The sequence below is a fragment of the Ovis canadensis genome, chromosome 17, assembly GCF_042477335.2.
Source record: "Ovis canadensis isolate MfBH-ARS-UI-01 breed Bighorn chromosome 17, ARS-UI_OviCan_v2, whole genome shotgun sequence".
Taxonomy (NCBI): Eukaryota; Metazoa; Chordata; class Mammalia; order Artiodactyla; family Bovidae; genus Ovis; species Ovis canadensis.
In genome coordinates this window covers 46,810,964-46,825,149 of record NC_091261.1, presented here as the reverse complement: position 1 = coordinate 46,825,149, position 14,186 = coordinate 46,810,964, and the positions used below count along the sequence as shown (strand labels likewise).

The window sequence follows — 14,186 nt, the reverse complement described above, 5'->3', positions numbered from 1 at the left end:
AATACAGAGTATTTTTATGATGATAAAATTATTCTGTATGATAGACACTACAATGGTGGTCACAGGTTATTGCACATATTTAAATAAAGTGTAGAACATTGAGAATGGAACCTAAGGTAAACCGTGGCCCTTGGATAGTAATGATTTATCAATGTAGATTTATGAATTGTAACAAATGCACCATCTGGTGCAGGATATTGATGTGGGAGAGGCTTAAAGGTGGGGTTCCAGGCAGTATATGGACACTCTTCACATTCTGTACTCAATTTTGCTGTGAACCTAAAACTGCAAGAAAAAATAAATTCTATTAAATATTGAGAAAGCAAAAAGAAGCACCTTTCTTAGGAGAAGGCAGAACCATATTCCAGCATTGCTGACCACATATGTAAGCAACCTTTTGACAAAGACGTTTAGAAAAGATTTTTTTTTTTTGCTGGATGGGTCTACCAACTGGGCTTCTCAGATGGCATTAGTGGTAAAGAACCCACCTTCCATTCAGGAGATGTAAGAGACACAGGTTCCACCCCTGGGTCAGGAAGATCCCCTGGAAGAGGTCACAGCAACCCACTCCAGTATTCTTGCCTGGAGAATCCCATGGACAGAAAGCCTGGTGGGCTATAGTCCACAGAGTCACAAAGAGTCAGAAATAACTGAAACAACATAGCACGCACACAAGGGTTAAAGGAAAATGGAATTGTTACAGAAGACAGGAAATACAGGTTCTCAACTGAGTAGCACCTAGCTATGTGATCTTCAGCGAAGACCATTGCCTCTCAGGCACTCGCTTTCCCCATCAGTATTTTATGTATCCAAAGATGGACTGAATATTTTTTACTGTCTTATAGATCTAAAACCACTTCATATACTAGGGATCTGATGCCAGAAACAAGCAGTGAGTAATATTAGTTTAAAATAATCCTATTCGTTTCAATAGTGATCTATATACTATAAGATTTTTATCTCTTAAACATGTTGAATGTCAAGCTCATAAATAAGAATATTTCTTTTCATTTATAATACAGGACTTTTCTAATTGAATTCTCAATAGAATTTTAATAATGAAAGACGTACAAATCAATTTATGATTAATTTTCACATTGAAGAAGTGACTATAAATGCTAGCTTGTGGTTTATTAATATTAATTTATCTCATTTGCCTGTTCTTTACTCATAACCCTTTTTCCTACATGTACAAATTTAAAGTAACCGCAATGAACCCTGTTATAAACATTGACATCTGTATTCTTTTGGGGGTAGTATAGGTAGTATAATGTACTTAATTAGTGGTAGATCTGGGTATATGAATAGTTTGCTTTTCTTTAGTAAACTGATATGAACTAGTGTTATTCTCTCCACAGAAATGAGGAGAAAAATATAACTAGATCTAAAGGTAAGAAAGATTTGGAAGTCAATCAAAAGGAAATGAACAGTAATGAAAAAACCTGTTTAACTACACCTAGGTCCTAATATGCTGGTGCTCCTTGATCAGTAAAAGGATAAATTACTGTTCAGGGAAACAAGGATAAGTCAAGTTTTTCAATTATCTATCTATCTATATGCGTGTATGTGTTTGGTGTGTGCCTGTGTATATGTTCAGTTGTGTCTGACTCTTTGTGATCTCATGGACTACAGCCTTGCTAGGCTGTGGGTTGCCATCTTCTACTCCAGGGGATCTTCCCAGTCCAAGGACCGAACCTATGTGTCTTTCATCTCCTGTATTGCAGGCAGAGTCTTTACAAGTGTAAAGAATGGCAAATAGATGGAGATGGGGAAACAATGGAAACAGTGAGAAACTATTTTCTTGGGCTCCAAAATCACTACAGATGGTGACTGCAGCCATGAAATTAAAAGATGCTTGCTCCTTGGAAGAAAAGATATGAACAACCTAGACAGCATATTAAAAAGCAGAGACATCACTTTGCCAACAAATGTCTGTCTAGTCAAAGCTAATGGTTTTTCCAGTGGTCATGTATGGATGTGAGAGCTGGACCATAAAGAAAGCTGAGTGCCAAAGAATTGATGCTTTTGAGCTGTGGTGTTGCAGAAGACTCTTGAGAGTTCCTTGGACTGCAAGGTGATCAAACTAGTCATTCCTAAAGGAATTCAGTCCTTAATATTCATTGGAAGGGCTGATGCTGAAACTGAAACTCCAGTACTTCGGCCACCTGATGTGAAGAACTGACTGATTGGAAAATACCCTGATGCTGGAAAAGATTGAAGGCAGGAAAAGAAGGGTATGACAGAGGATGAGATGGTTGGATGGAACCACTGGCTCGATGGACATGAGTTTGAGCAAGCTTGGGGAGTTGGTGATGAACGGGGAAGCCTGGTGTACTTCAGTCCATTGGATCGCAAAGAGTCTGACATGACTGAGCAACTGAACTGAACTGAACTGTTTACATCTGTGCCACCTGAGAAGCCTGTATATCTATATCTATCATTGATATCTAAATCTATATATATATGTGTGTGTTGGGTAAGAGGAAGTACTGTAGCTCAGGTGACTTGAAAATTCATTCTAGGGTGGTAAAACAAAAAATCTTAAGTGCTCAAGACTAGTGCATAAATGGAGTTTTCTGGAATATGGACAAGCTTGGTTTTATATACTATATGAATTTGACTTTGACTAGTTTGTTACATCGGAGAAGGCAATGGCACCCCACTCCAGTACTCTTGCCTGGGAAATCCCATGGGTGGAGGAGCCTGGTAGGCTACAGTCCATGGGGTCGCTAAGAGTTGGACAACACTGAATGACTTCACTTTCACATTTCACTTTCATGCATTGGAGAAGGAAATGGCAACCCACTCCAGTGTTCTTGCCTGGAGAATCCCAGGGACAGAGCAACCTGGTGGGCTTCTGTCTATGGGGTCGCACAGAGTCGGACACGACAGACACTACTTAGCAGCAGCAGCAGCAGTTTGTTACATATTGTTGAATAAATGTAAGTAGAAGGCTAATGTTTCCCATTTTTAACATTTCACAACTTAAAAATCTTAAAATGAAAACAGCTCTTTCTTCAAGTTTATAACAACTACTTTTAAAGCTTTACAAAAAGTATCTTAAGGTAGCCTCATTGAAGTGTTAAGGAACAGACTTTATGCATCCTACACATCTGTAATGATAGTACTGCTTTGATAATTCATTCTCAAAAAGATCAAATGACTAGTAGGTTTTTATCTTGAGAATCTTAGAGACCAGATATATTTCTTTATTGACTTAATTTTGCCTAGCAAAATGATTCAGTCTACCACATGCCGAATTTTCCCCAGATTAGCAAATATATTCCAGTTTGAATGAATAAACTTGCAAGCAACACATCCAAAGGTCAACAAAACATTTTTTTTTCTCTTAAAGTTCTAGAAAGGACAAAATGAACCAGCAAAACCTACAATGAAATTGTAACTATGTATTTGATTTGCAAATCAGTTTTGAAACACACAGCATCAGTTTAGGCCTTAGATATACTTGATGGTGACTGATTTCCTGACACCGGTAGTACTACCAATGTGTTTTGGGAGACAATCCTCCATGAACCCATAATGTTTTTGCAAATATTATGGATAGAGACACTGACTGCCATTTGCCTTGTGATCTATTCAAGGATGTTTGAACAGCAAGAAGCTCTGTAACACAAAGGTAATGTTCCCATCCAGAGCAAGCAGCAAGTGTATGGAAAGCCTTAGAAGACAGAGTCTGTATCTCCAATTTGAGCAAAGGGAAGGACTACGGACTGCTCAGTATCCTAAAGATAACTTCTTCCTTTGGTGCAATGAATAAGAATTATGGTCCATATGGTGTCCTTAACTCACAGATCTTCTACATCTTATGGTGTGTGCTGGTATAAACTGGAAACTGAACTCCAGGCACTAGCTCAATTAAGGGTAGAATTTCATTTCTCAGGAAAAAAAAATTAATGTTCTTCTTTTCAAACATTATTTTTTGATGAAAAAATCAGATTTGCATTTATCTAATAATTAGGAATATTGAGCATTTTTCATGAGCTTTTGGCCATCTGTATACCTTCTTTGGAGAAATGTCTATTTAGATCTTCTGCCCATTTTTTATTTCATTTTTTATATTGATCTGTTAAAGCTATTTCTATACTGTGGAGATTAATTACTTGTCAGCCACATTATTTGCAAATATTTTCTCACATTCTGTAGGTGTTTTGTTTTATTTGTTTATTTTGCTATGCAAAATCTTTTGAGTTTAATTAGGTCCAATTTGTTTATTTTTGTTTTTATTGCCATTACTCTCTGAGACAAATTCTTAAAAATATTGCTGTGATTAATGTCAAAGAGCATCCTATCTATGTTTCCTTGAGTTTTATAGTATCTGGTCTTACATTTAGGTCTTTAATACATTTTGATTAAATGTATTATTAATTTTTTGTGTATGGTATTAGAGATGTTCTAACTACATCCTTTAACATAGAGCTGCCAAGTTTTCTCAGCACCACTTGTTGCAGGGAATGTCTTTTCTCTATTGTATATTCTTGCCTCCTTTGTGTAGATTAATTGCCCATAGGTGTGTGGGGTTTTCTCTCAGCATTATGTCCTATTACACTGATCTATATTTCTGTTTTTGTGCCAGTGCCATACTGTTATGTTTACTATGGCTTTGCTGTATAGTTTAAAGCCAGGGAGCATGACAACTCCAACTCTGCTCTCTTCTTCCCAAGATTAGTTTAGCTATTCCAGGTCTTTGTGTTTCTATACAAATTTTAAAAATTTTTGTTCAAACTCTGAGAAAAGACAAGAAATGCAGATCAAAACTATAATCGGGTATCACTTCACATTGGTCAAAATGGCCATCATCAAAATTCTACAAATAAAAAGCAATAGAGAGGTTGCAGAGAAAATAAGAACACTCCTACACTGTTGGTGGGAATGTAAATTAGTACAGCCACTAGGGAGAACTGCATGGAAGTTCCTTAATAAAACTAATAAAATCATATGATCTTGCAATCCCACTCTTGGGCATGTATCTAGACAGAATCATAATTTGAAAAGATGCATACACCCCAATGTTCCAGTAGCACAATTTACATAACCAAGACATGGAAGTAACTTAAATGTATAATGACAGATGAATGGATAAATAAGATGTGGTATATATACACAATGGAACATTACTCAGCCATAAAAAAGAATGAAATAATGTCATTTGCAGCAGCATGGATGGACCTAGAGATTATCATAATAAGTGAAGTAAGCCAGACAGAGAGGAATAAATATCATATGATATTGCTTATATATGGAGTATAGAAAACAAATGATACAAATAAGCTGATATACAAAAATGAAATAGACACACATACACAGAAAACAAACTTATGGTTACCAATGGGGAAAGGAAAGGACAGATAAATGAGGAGTTTGAAATTAACATAGATACACTTATATATATATATATATATATATATATATATATATATATAAAACAGATAAACAAGGGCCTACTATATAGCACAGGGAGCTATACTCAATATTTCACAATAACTTGTAAGAGAAAATAATATTTAAAAATGTATCTATATGTGTGAATAACAATCATTTTGCTGTGCACCTGAAACTAACACAAATTTTTAAATCAATTATACTTCAATGAAAACATTAAAAATGTATTACTAATACATTTTAATACATTTGAAATGCATTAACATTATTCAATCATTAAGATATATATGTAATAAATATATTGATATATTAATTAATATATTCCTTAACATTTACTTAATTAATGACCATAATGTCTTCATTTCCTTCTTCGTGACTATTTTTCCTATTAGATAATGGTCCAGATTACTTCTTGACCTCTGAAAAATACATTAACATTTTAAAGGGTCTTCCCTCGAACATGCTGGAAGCAGTCAGATATTTCAGATGGAATGGCACAATTTTTCATCAGCCAGGAAATAATGCTCCTGGGTTTGCCTGAAGGTTTCTATCCTCTCAGCAGTCGTGGTTTTGATGTGCTATTTAATTTTTCTCTCCTTCCCTACAGTTCTCTTTTGCCACTCTTCACGAATCCACATCTATCACTCTTTTAATACTTAAAGCATAACCTCCTGTAAATGACTTATTTGAATTATATTGTACTGCTATGCATAGCAACACTCTCTGGACTTATTAAATTATACACACACTTTGCCCCATTTGCACTAGTAACTTGTTTCATAGACAAACATTTTGATTTTGTAAGTAAAGGAATCATGATGCAATTTTGATTTGCTCTGTACTATAAATCTGGAGATTGCATTCTCTGGCCACAAAAAGTTATACGCATTTTAAGACTTTTCAGTGGTCCCACTAGGTATACTCAAAGGGCACTCCTTACGGTCCTCATAATCTTCCCTCAAGCCTGGCTTTGATCATCAGTATCAGCAAACAGTGTAGCAGTGTGATCAGTGCTGTAAGTAAGAAAAGGGAAGGAAGATAACACACTGAATCTAAAGAATTTTACAGTGAACTGATAGGGTATATGACGATATGCTGAAATAATAGTCCATGCATATTATAGGACCGTGACTACAACAGGGCAGGCCTCCTAGGTGGCACAGTGGTAAAGAATCCACCCGCCATTGCAGGAGATGCAAGAGTCAGGGGTTCAATCTCTGGGTCAGAAAGACCCACCGGAGTTGGAACTGGCAACCCATTCCAGTATTCTTGCCTGGAAAATTAGATGGACAGAGCAGCCAGACAGGCTAAAGTCCATGAGGTCAAAAGGAGTCAACACAGCTGAGTGATTGAGCATGCACGCACAATTACAATATTCATTGTGATAGGAAATGATCAGTTCAGTTCAGTTCAGTTGCTCAGTCATGTCCAACTTTGTGAACCCATGGATTGAAGCACATCAGGCCTCCCTCTCCATCACTAACTCCTGGCGTTTACTCAAATTCATGTCCATTGAGTCAGTGATGCCATCCAAGCACATCACCCTCTGTCATCCCCTTCTCTTCTCCTCCTCAATATCTTTCCCAACCTTGAGATCTTTTCAAATGAGTCAGTTCTTCACATCAGGTATCCAAAGTATTGCAGTTTCAGCTTCAGCACCAGTCCTTCCAATGAATATTCAGGATGATTTCCTTTAGGATGGACTGGTTGGATCTCCTTGCAGTCCAAGGGACTCCCAAGAGTCTTCTCCAACATCACAGTTCAAAAGCATCAATTCTTTGGTGCTCAGTTCTCTGTATAGTCCAACTCTCACATCCATGCATGACTGCTGGAAATTATGTCTCTGCTTTTTAATATGCTGTCTAGGTTGGTCATAGCTTTTTTTCCAAGGAGCAAGCATCTTTTAATAGGAAATTATGAGCCAGAAGAATACAGAAAGAAGAAAGAAATATTGGATGAAAGAGAAAACAAAAAGCCTTGGAATAGAAATGAAAAAGGAAACCAAGGTAGTAGAGGAAAAAGTGTACAGAATTTTTTGTTAGATGATAAGAGTTTACATTCTAGTTCTCTAGGACAGAAAATGATAATTCCAAAATATCAGACATCTCCCAAATCTCAGTGGTTTAAAACAGAAGACCTTCCCCTCATTTCTTATTCCAAGATAATCACTAATTGCCAGGGAGTTTTAGTCATCCTAGTTGATTTAGACACTTGGCATGATTAAGCAGGCACTCCCTTGAACAGATGCTGTTTGACATGCTAGAAGAAAAAAGATAATTCAGGACGGTTTTACAATTGGGATCAAATGTTCAGCCCAGAGCCATTCCATGGTACTGTTTAACAACTTGCTAGCCAGAACTAGACACATAGTCACTTTGAGCACAAAGGGACTAATGTGATCAGAATGCAGGGAGAATAGGAAATACATGGCACACAGGATAAATTAACACAAAAGTACTCACTGTAGAGTGGTTATTAAAATATACAGGCTTTATATTAAATCCTAATCCTGCTTCCCAACATTTAAGTGTGTTGTATTAAACAACTACTAAACATTCATGAAGCCTAGTTTTCTCTTCTATCAAACAGTAATAAAAGCACTTACAATATATGAATCTTCATATAATTAAACCAATGTACAGAATAAAGCTAACAGAGTACCTAGTATACAGTAAATGCCCTGTGATACTAAGTTCTGTGTGACCTGCTCTGAGTATATCAATTCTGAAGATGGTTCAAAGTATAGAAAACTTCAGGGAATTTTCTCACAAATGCTCATAGTAACCAATAGGTACTGTGTGTGAACTGTGTGAGTATATGCTCAATCATGTCTGATTCTGTGACCCCCATGGACTGTGTAGCCCACCAGGCTCCTATGTCCATGTGATTTTTCTAGGCAAGAAAAATGGAGTGGGTTGCCATTTCCTGGAGGAAGCACAAACTGGGATCAGGATTGCTGGAAGAAATATCAATAACCTCAGATATGTAGATGACACCACACTTATGGCAGAATGCCAAGAAGAACTAAAGAGACTCTTGATGAAAGTGAAAGAGGAGAGTGAGAAACATTCAGAAAACTAAGATCTTGGCATCCGGTCCCATCACTTCACGGCAAATAGATGGGAAAATAATGGAAACAGTGACAGACTTTATTTTATTGAGCTCCAAAATCATTGCAGATGGTGACTGCAGCCATGAAATTAAAAACCACTTGCTCCTTGGAAGAAAAGTTATGACCAACCTAGACAGCATATTAAAAAGCAGAGACACTACTTTGCCAACAAAACTTCATCTAGTCAAAGTTATGATTTTTCCAGTAGTCATGTATGGATGTGAGAGTTTTACTATAAAGAAAACTGAACGCTGGAGAATGGATGATTTTGAACTGTGGAGTTGGAGAAGATTCTTGAGAGTCCCTTGGACTGCAAAGAGATCCATCAGTCCATCATAAAAGAAATTAGTCCTGAATATTCATTGGAAGGAATGATGCTGAAGCTGAAACTCCAATACTTTGGTCACCTGATGTGAAGAACTGACTCATTTGAAAAGATCCTGTTGCTTGGAAAGATATTGAGGGCGAGAGGAGAAGGGGACAATGGAGGATAAGATGGTTAGAGGGCATCACCAATTGAATGGACATGGGTTTGAGTAAGCTCCAGGAGTTGGTAATGGGCAGGGAAGAATGGGTTTGTAAAGAGTCGGACACGACTGAGTGACTGAACTGAACCATTTCTGCTTCAGAGATCTTTCCAACCCTGCGCATTGGCATGTGAATTCTTTATTGCTGAGCCACCTAGGAGCCCCCTATAGTAACTACTATGCTCAAAACCAGTGACAGACCAGCAGTTAAGGTGGTGACTATAGCTTCCGAGTGAGTCTTCATTGGGAGATTGACCTAAACTATAGCTATAGTAATATTTGTATTGCTAAGTCACTTTAGTCTTATCCAACTTTATGCTGCCCTATTAGGAGAAGACATTCAGTTCAGTCTAGCCAAGAAAACATACATGGAAACACTGTGATTGTGCTTATGGAAGGGGAGAAGGAACAATATGTAAGGACATTAGATGTTTCTCCTTGAAGCCAGTGTCACTTTGCTTTACTAGCATTATCATCTTTATCCTTTCTGATCCTTCTTTCCCATCTGTGTTCTACCTATGTTTTTATGGGCTTCTTACTAATCTCATTTTTCTGTCTGATCCTCTCTCTTTCCATTAAGAAAGTTACTTTTCCTCTCAGGTTTTAATACTGTCATTTGGATAAGCAGGAAAAATATTCCCTGTATCCAAGGATTACTGTGGAATTAAATCACAACAATTAATGTATATGAAAGTTTGTAGCACAATATAGTGGAGAAGGCAATAGCACCCCACTCCAGTACTCTTGCCTGGAAAATCCCATAGACGGAGGAGGCTGGTAGGCTGCAGTCCATGGGGTCACAAAGAGTCAGACACGACTGAGGACTTCACTTTCACTTTTCACTTTCATGCATTGGAGAAGGAAATGGCAACCCACTCCAGTGTTCTTGCCTGGAGAATCCCAGGGACAGGGGAGCTTGGTAGTCTGCCGTCTATGGGGTTGCACAGAGTCAGACATGACTGAAGTGACTTAGCTTAGCATAATATAGGTATATGTAGGTATACAACACAGCATCAGCCCCCTTAGATGCATATTATGGACTATAATTAAGATTTCTATAATTAGCATGATGGATTTATGTTACTCATTTTTATCTTGAGACACAATATATATTTGCAATCACACGTGTGTATACAAAGTTATAAATGATACAACTATGTACACATATGTTTATACCTATACTACATTACGCTATGTATGGTCTTTCCTAGTGGCTCAGATAGTTAAGAATCTGCCTGCAATGCAGGAGACATGGATTGATCCACTGGTTGGGAAGATCTCCTGGAGAAGGCAATGGCAATCCTCTCCAATTTTCTCGCCTAGAGAATTCCATGGACAGAGGAACCTGGCAGGCTACAGTCCGAGAGGTCACAAAGAGTCAGTCAGGACTCAGTGACTAACATTTTCACTTTCACTTTCACTGTGTAATCTGACAAGTAAATCGCACATTTCCGTTTTTGCTCCCAAAAGGGGATTCATTATACAACTGACACACAAATATTTGAGAAAATTCCGTTCTGTACATACATTTGTTCAGACTCAAGGAACTGACACCTCTCTGGGGACAATGTGATCAAAACTCAAAATCTAGTGTATTTATTATATATTTTAGTGTTTTGTAGCTAGCAACTAATATTTATGCTAGTGAGACCTATCCAAATAGAAAATCTCCTTATGCATTCCCTAAGTCTTACAGATTTATAGATGTTTATAGTCTTTTTTATTCAAATAAAACTATGCAAGTTAAAAATAACAAATGCGAGGAAATAAATTTATACAATGCTATTAAATAATGTATTTTAAAAATTTTTATTAAGTACAGCCCAGTTGATTTTACTCTGGCAAAAAATGATAGAAAAGGAAATTATTTTAATGTATTATTAATTATAATATGATATAATTATACACACATATATCATCTTGATTTAAGCCTTATTCTAGTCAGTGATGGAATCGTTCACTATAAATACATTTGTTTCTTTTTACTGTCCTAGGTGCTGTGCTATAGCAAGACGAATAGTGTGTGTGTTTAGTCACTATGTTGTGTCCGACTCTTTTGGGACCCCGTGGACTGTAGCCCGCCAGGCTCCTCTGTCCATGAGATACTGAAGTGGGTTGCCATTTCCTTCTCCAGGGGGTATACCAGACCCAGGGATCAAACTCCCATCTACAATGCAGGCAGATGCTTTACCTCTGAGTCACCAGGGAAGCCAAAGATGAATAGTAGCTTACCTCATAATGGAAAGAAACATCCAGCTAACTAATAAGTAAATGAAATACATATTTTGACAAATAATGGTATTCTAGAGTGAACATTTACAGGGGATCAAGGGAATGTCTATGTTTGTTCCATTTTCTGTTATGGTTTGGGAAAACCTCTCCAATAAAGCAGCATGTGAGCCTAATTGGAGTGGAAAGAAGTGAGAGAAAGACAATCAGGTATTCTTCGGATTCAAATAGTGACTAATTCAAAAATAAATAAATGCTATAATGAGATTAGTCTTCAAGGTCTTGGAGAAGGAAAAGTACATCCCAGTGGTTGGATTGAGGTTGATAATGAGGGGAAAGTATCTGCTGGGGTTTTGCAGGAACTTAACAGAACTCAGGGATCTTTTTAATTCCTACCAGATACACACTTTCACACACACACAGAGTCACAGAATTATTTTTATAGCTTAATGTCACCTCTGTCTCAAGTCATTTGAAAGTTAGGTATTGTCATAACATTCTCTGCCTCTCTGCTCCTAAATACCAGCAGTCATGTTCCTTTTCTAACTATGTAGAGGTAAGGATTCACAGAGAAGGAAAAGATTGGGAGGTGACTTTGACCATTTTGGGTGAGTATTAGTGTTTCTAAAACTGGTTTAACTCATTGTGTTGTTTCATTTCTTTAAAGGTTTCTTAAATTACACAGCAATGCATGGTAAGTGATTTATCTGCAATGTCCAAATTTAATTCAAAATTATTTATAAATAATACACAACAATCTGTGATGTTACATTTAACAAAGGAACAATCAAAACATTTAGTCAGGCATTCTACCTGCTATTTTTCTGCCATTGATTCAATCACATAGTACCTACTAGGCACCAGGAATAAAAAGATTAGAAAGGCACAGTTCTAGACCTCAAGACACATAACATAGGGCAGTTCACAGTATGGAATAAATATTCACTGGGTCTGTAATAGTATTAGTCAGTATGTTGAATTGATAATGTGTTTTCAGAGTATTCATAAAGTTATGGAGTTATTATATCTAAGTTTGGAGCTGAGACAAAACTTATTGTTATTCCATGAAGTAGGGGAAATGAATGATAATAGAAAAATAGTGGGATAAGGCCAATTCTCCAATTGTATTTATCTAGAATGAACATTTTAATAGCTTATTTACTTTTACATGCAACTAAACTTCTATAATAATTTTTTACTTGAAAGTATAGTTTATTTTCTACTTATTTTCTCTTTGATACCCTGTCATATCTATTCTGCATGCTATACCATAGCTTGTTGAAATATTTAATAAATATTTAATAAAAATTCCTTAATGTTCTAAGAATTTTTAAATTTCTTATCTATAGAATGAAAATAGATACACTTTCATAAGTTTGGTTTGAAGATTAAATAAAACAATAAATTTAACAGCTTAGCCTAATGTCTGGCAGATAAAAATCCCAGAAAAGGTTAGTGATTTTGTCAAAATACTACACTGTTATGAAAGAATTTCAGCAAAAATATATGCAATGTAAGTGCTACTATCATGGAGTGACTATAAAGGACAAAGTCAATATAGTTATGTTTGTTTATTTCAAGTGATTTTTAAAAGATAAGTACCATAAGAAATCCTAAAATGTATATGTTCTTTTCAATTTCAGCATTTTTTTATCTTTTTTCCACTCTCTAGGAAAACCAAAATGTATTATAAACTTTTATTTGATTGAATAAAATGTTGTTTAAGTATTTTACTTGCAGTATCATGATGTGTTATTAAAAGCACTAGCTCAATTTATTGTAAGTATATAATCTATGGAATTTATAAAAATCCTAATGTCAACTTATTTAATTCTTGAAAATATTTAACATCAATAAATGAAATATTTCCTATTAGACAACCTGAAATTATTATTTTTGTCAAATTAAAATATCTAATGATTTTTAAAAGAACAAAAACTTTGCCAAACTATATGTCTCTAGATGGTATAGGCATCCTTTTTTGTTTATCTTAATGGCAAATTCAAGAACATAACACTTTTGGTTTAGTTTGAAGTTATAAACTTAAAATTAATATGGAAATAATAGAAATCATCTGGGTGATTAGGTCTTGACATAATTACTTTTATAAGTCCTATCCTATTTCTTCATGTGAAATTTTAATGACACGTTTTTTTTAAATAGTCCATCTCTATACTTTGTCAAAAGTAATCCCCCAAATTGTATTTCTAAGACTTTTTTATATAAATTTAAATTATACTCTGAAAGTATATTCTGCAATAAGTGCTCCTAGGTGAGTAGTAAACCAGAGAACCAACAGTTTAGTTCATTATGAGCAAGTCCAGAATGGTAAGGTACCTTGTGTCGCAATCTTATTAGAGGTTGGTAGGATTTAAGGCCATATCCTGCTTCTTTGGTTGGCCTTCCTTCAGACTCCAGAAAAATGAATCCAAGAATCAAAACAGCTGACCAGCACTTAAACATCCTTATTGCTTTCACCTGTGAAAATTAACATTGCAAATAATCAGAAAACACATTCTAAATTGAAGAAATATATCAAAAATATTCAATAACAAATAGAATTATCCATAGAATTAATCAAAACTCAGCAGCAGTTGCCAACTGAATCCGTAATAGGTAAGCATCTTCGAATAAAGATTATAATTCTTCTTGACACAAGAAATATTGGTTTTGTTTTTTCACACATACAGCTTTATATAACATTGAATTAGTAGAAATTTAGGGGCCAATAAAAATATTGAGGTAAAATAAACACAAGCTGAAAGAAATTTTTTTCAAAAGAGAGAAAACATTAAACCATGATTAATTTTCTTATCATCTATACAGGATACATTTATCAATACGTATAAATCTCAAAGTTCTCTTTGAGTATATCTGATGAAAAATGCTTAATAAAACTATAGCTATTATAATTTACT

The 14,186-nt window shown here is 35.6% G+C and overlaps 1 protein-coding gene across 3 annotated transcripts in view; it reads right to left on the bottom strand.

The window, feature by feature from the left end:
* Nucleotides 1-13,731, bottom strand: part of FSTL5 (follistatin like 5) — an 873,413-nt gene extending 859,682 nt beyond the window's left edge. For all 3 annotated transcript variants that reach the window (XM_069557498.1, XM_069557499.1, XM_069557500.1), the window contains exon 1: nucleotides 13,606-13,731. In XM_069557498.1, coding sequence (XP_069413599.1) covers nucleotides 13,606-13,731 — 126 coding nt within the window. The remainder of the gene's footprint in view (nucleotides 1-13,605) is intronic.
* Between the last annotated feature and the right edge of the window lie 455 nt (nucleotides 13,732-14,186).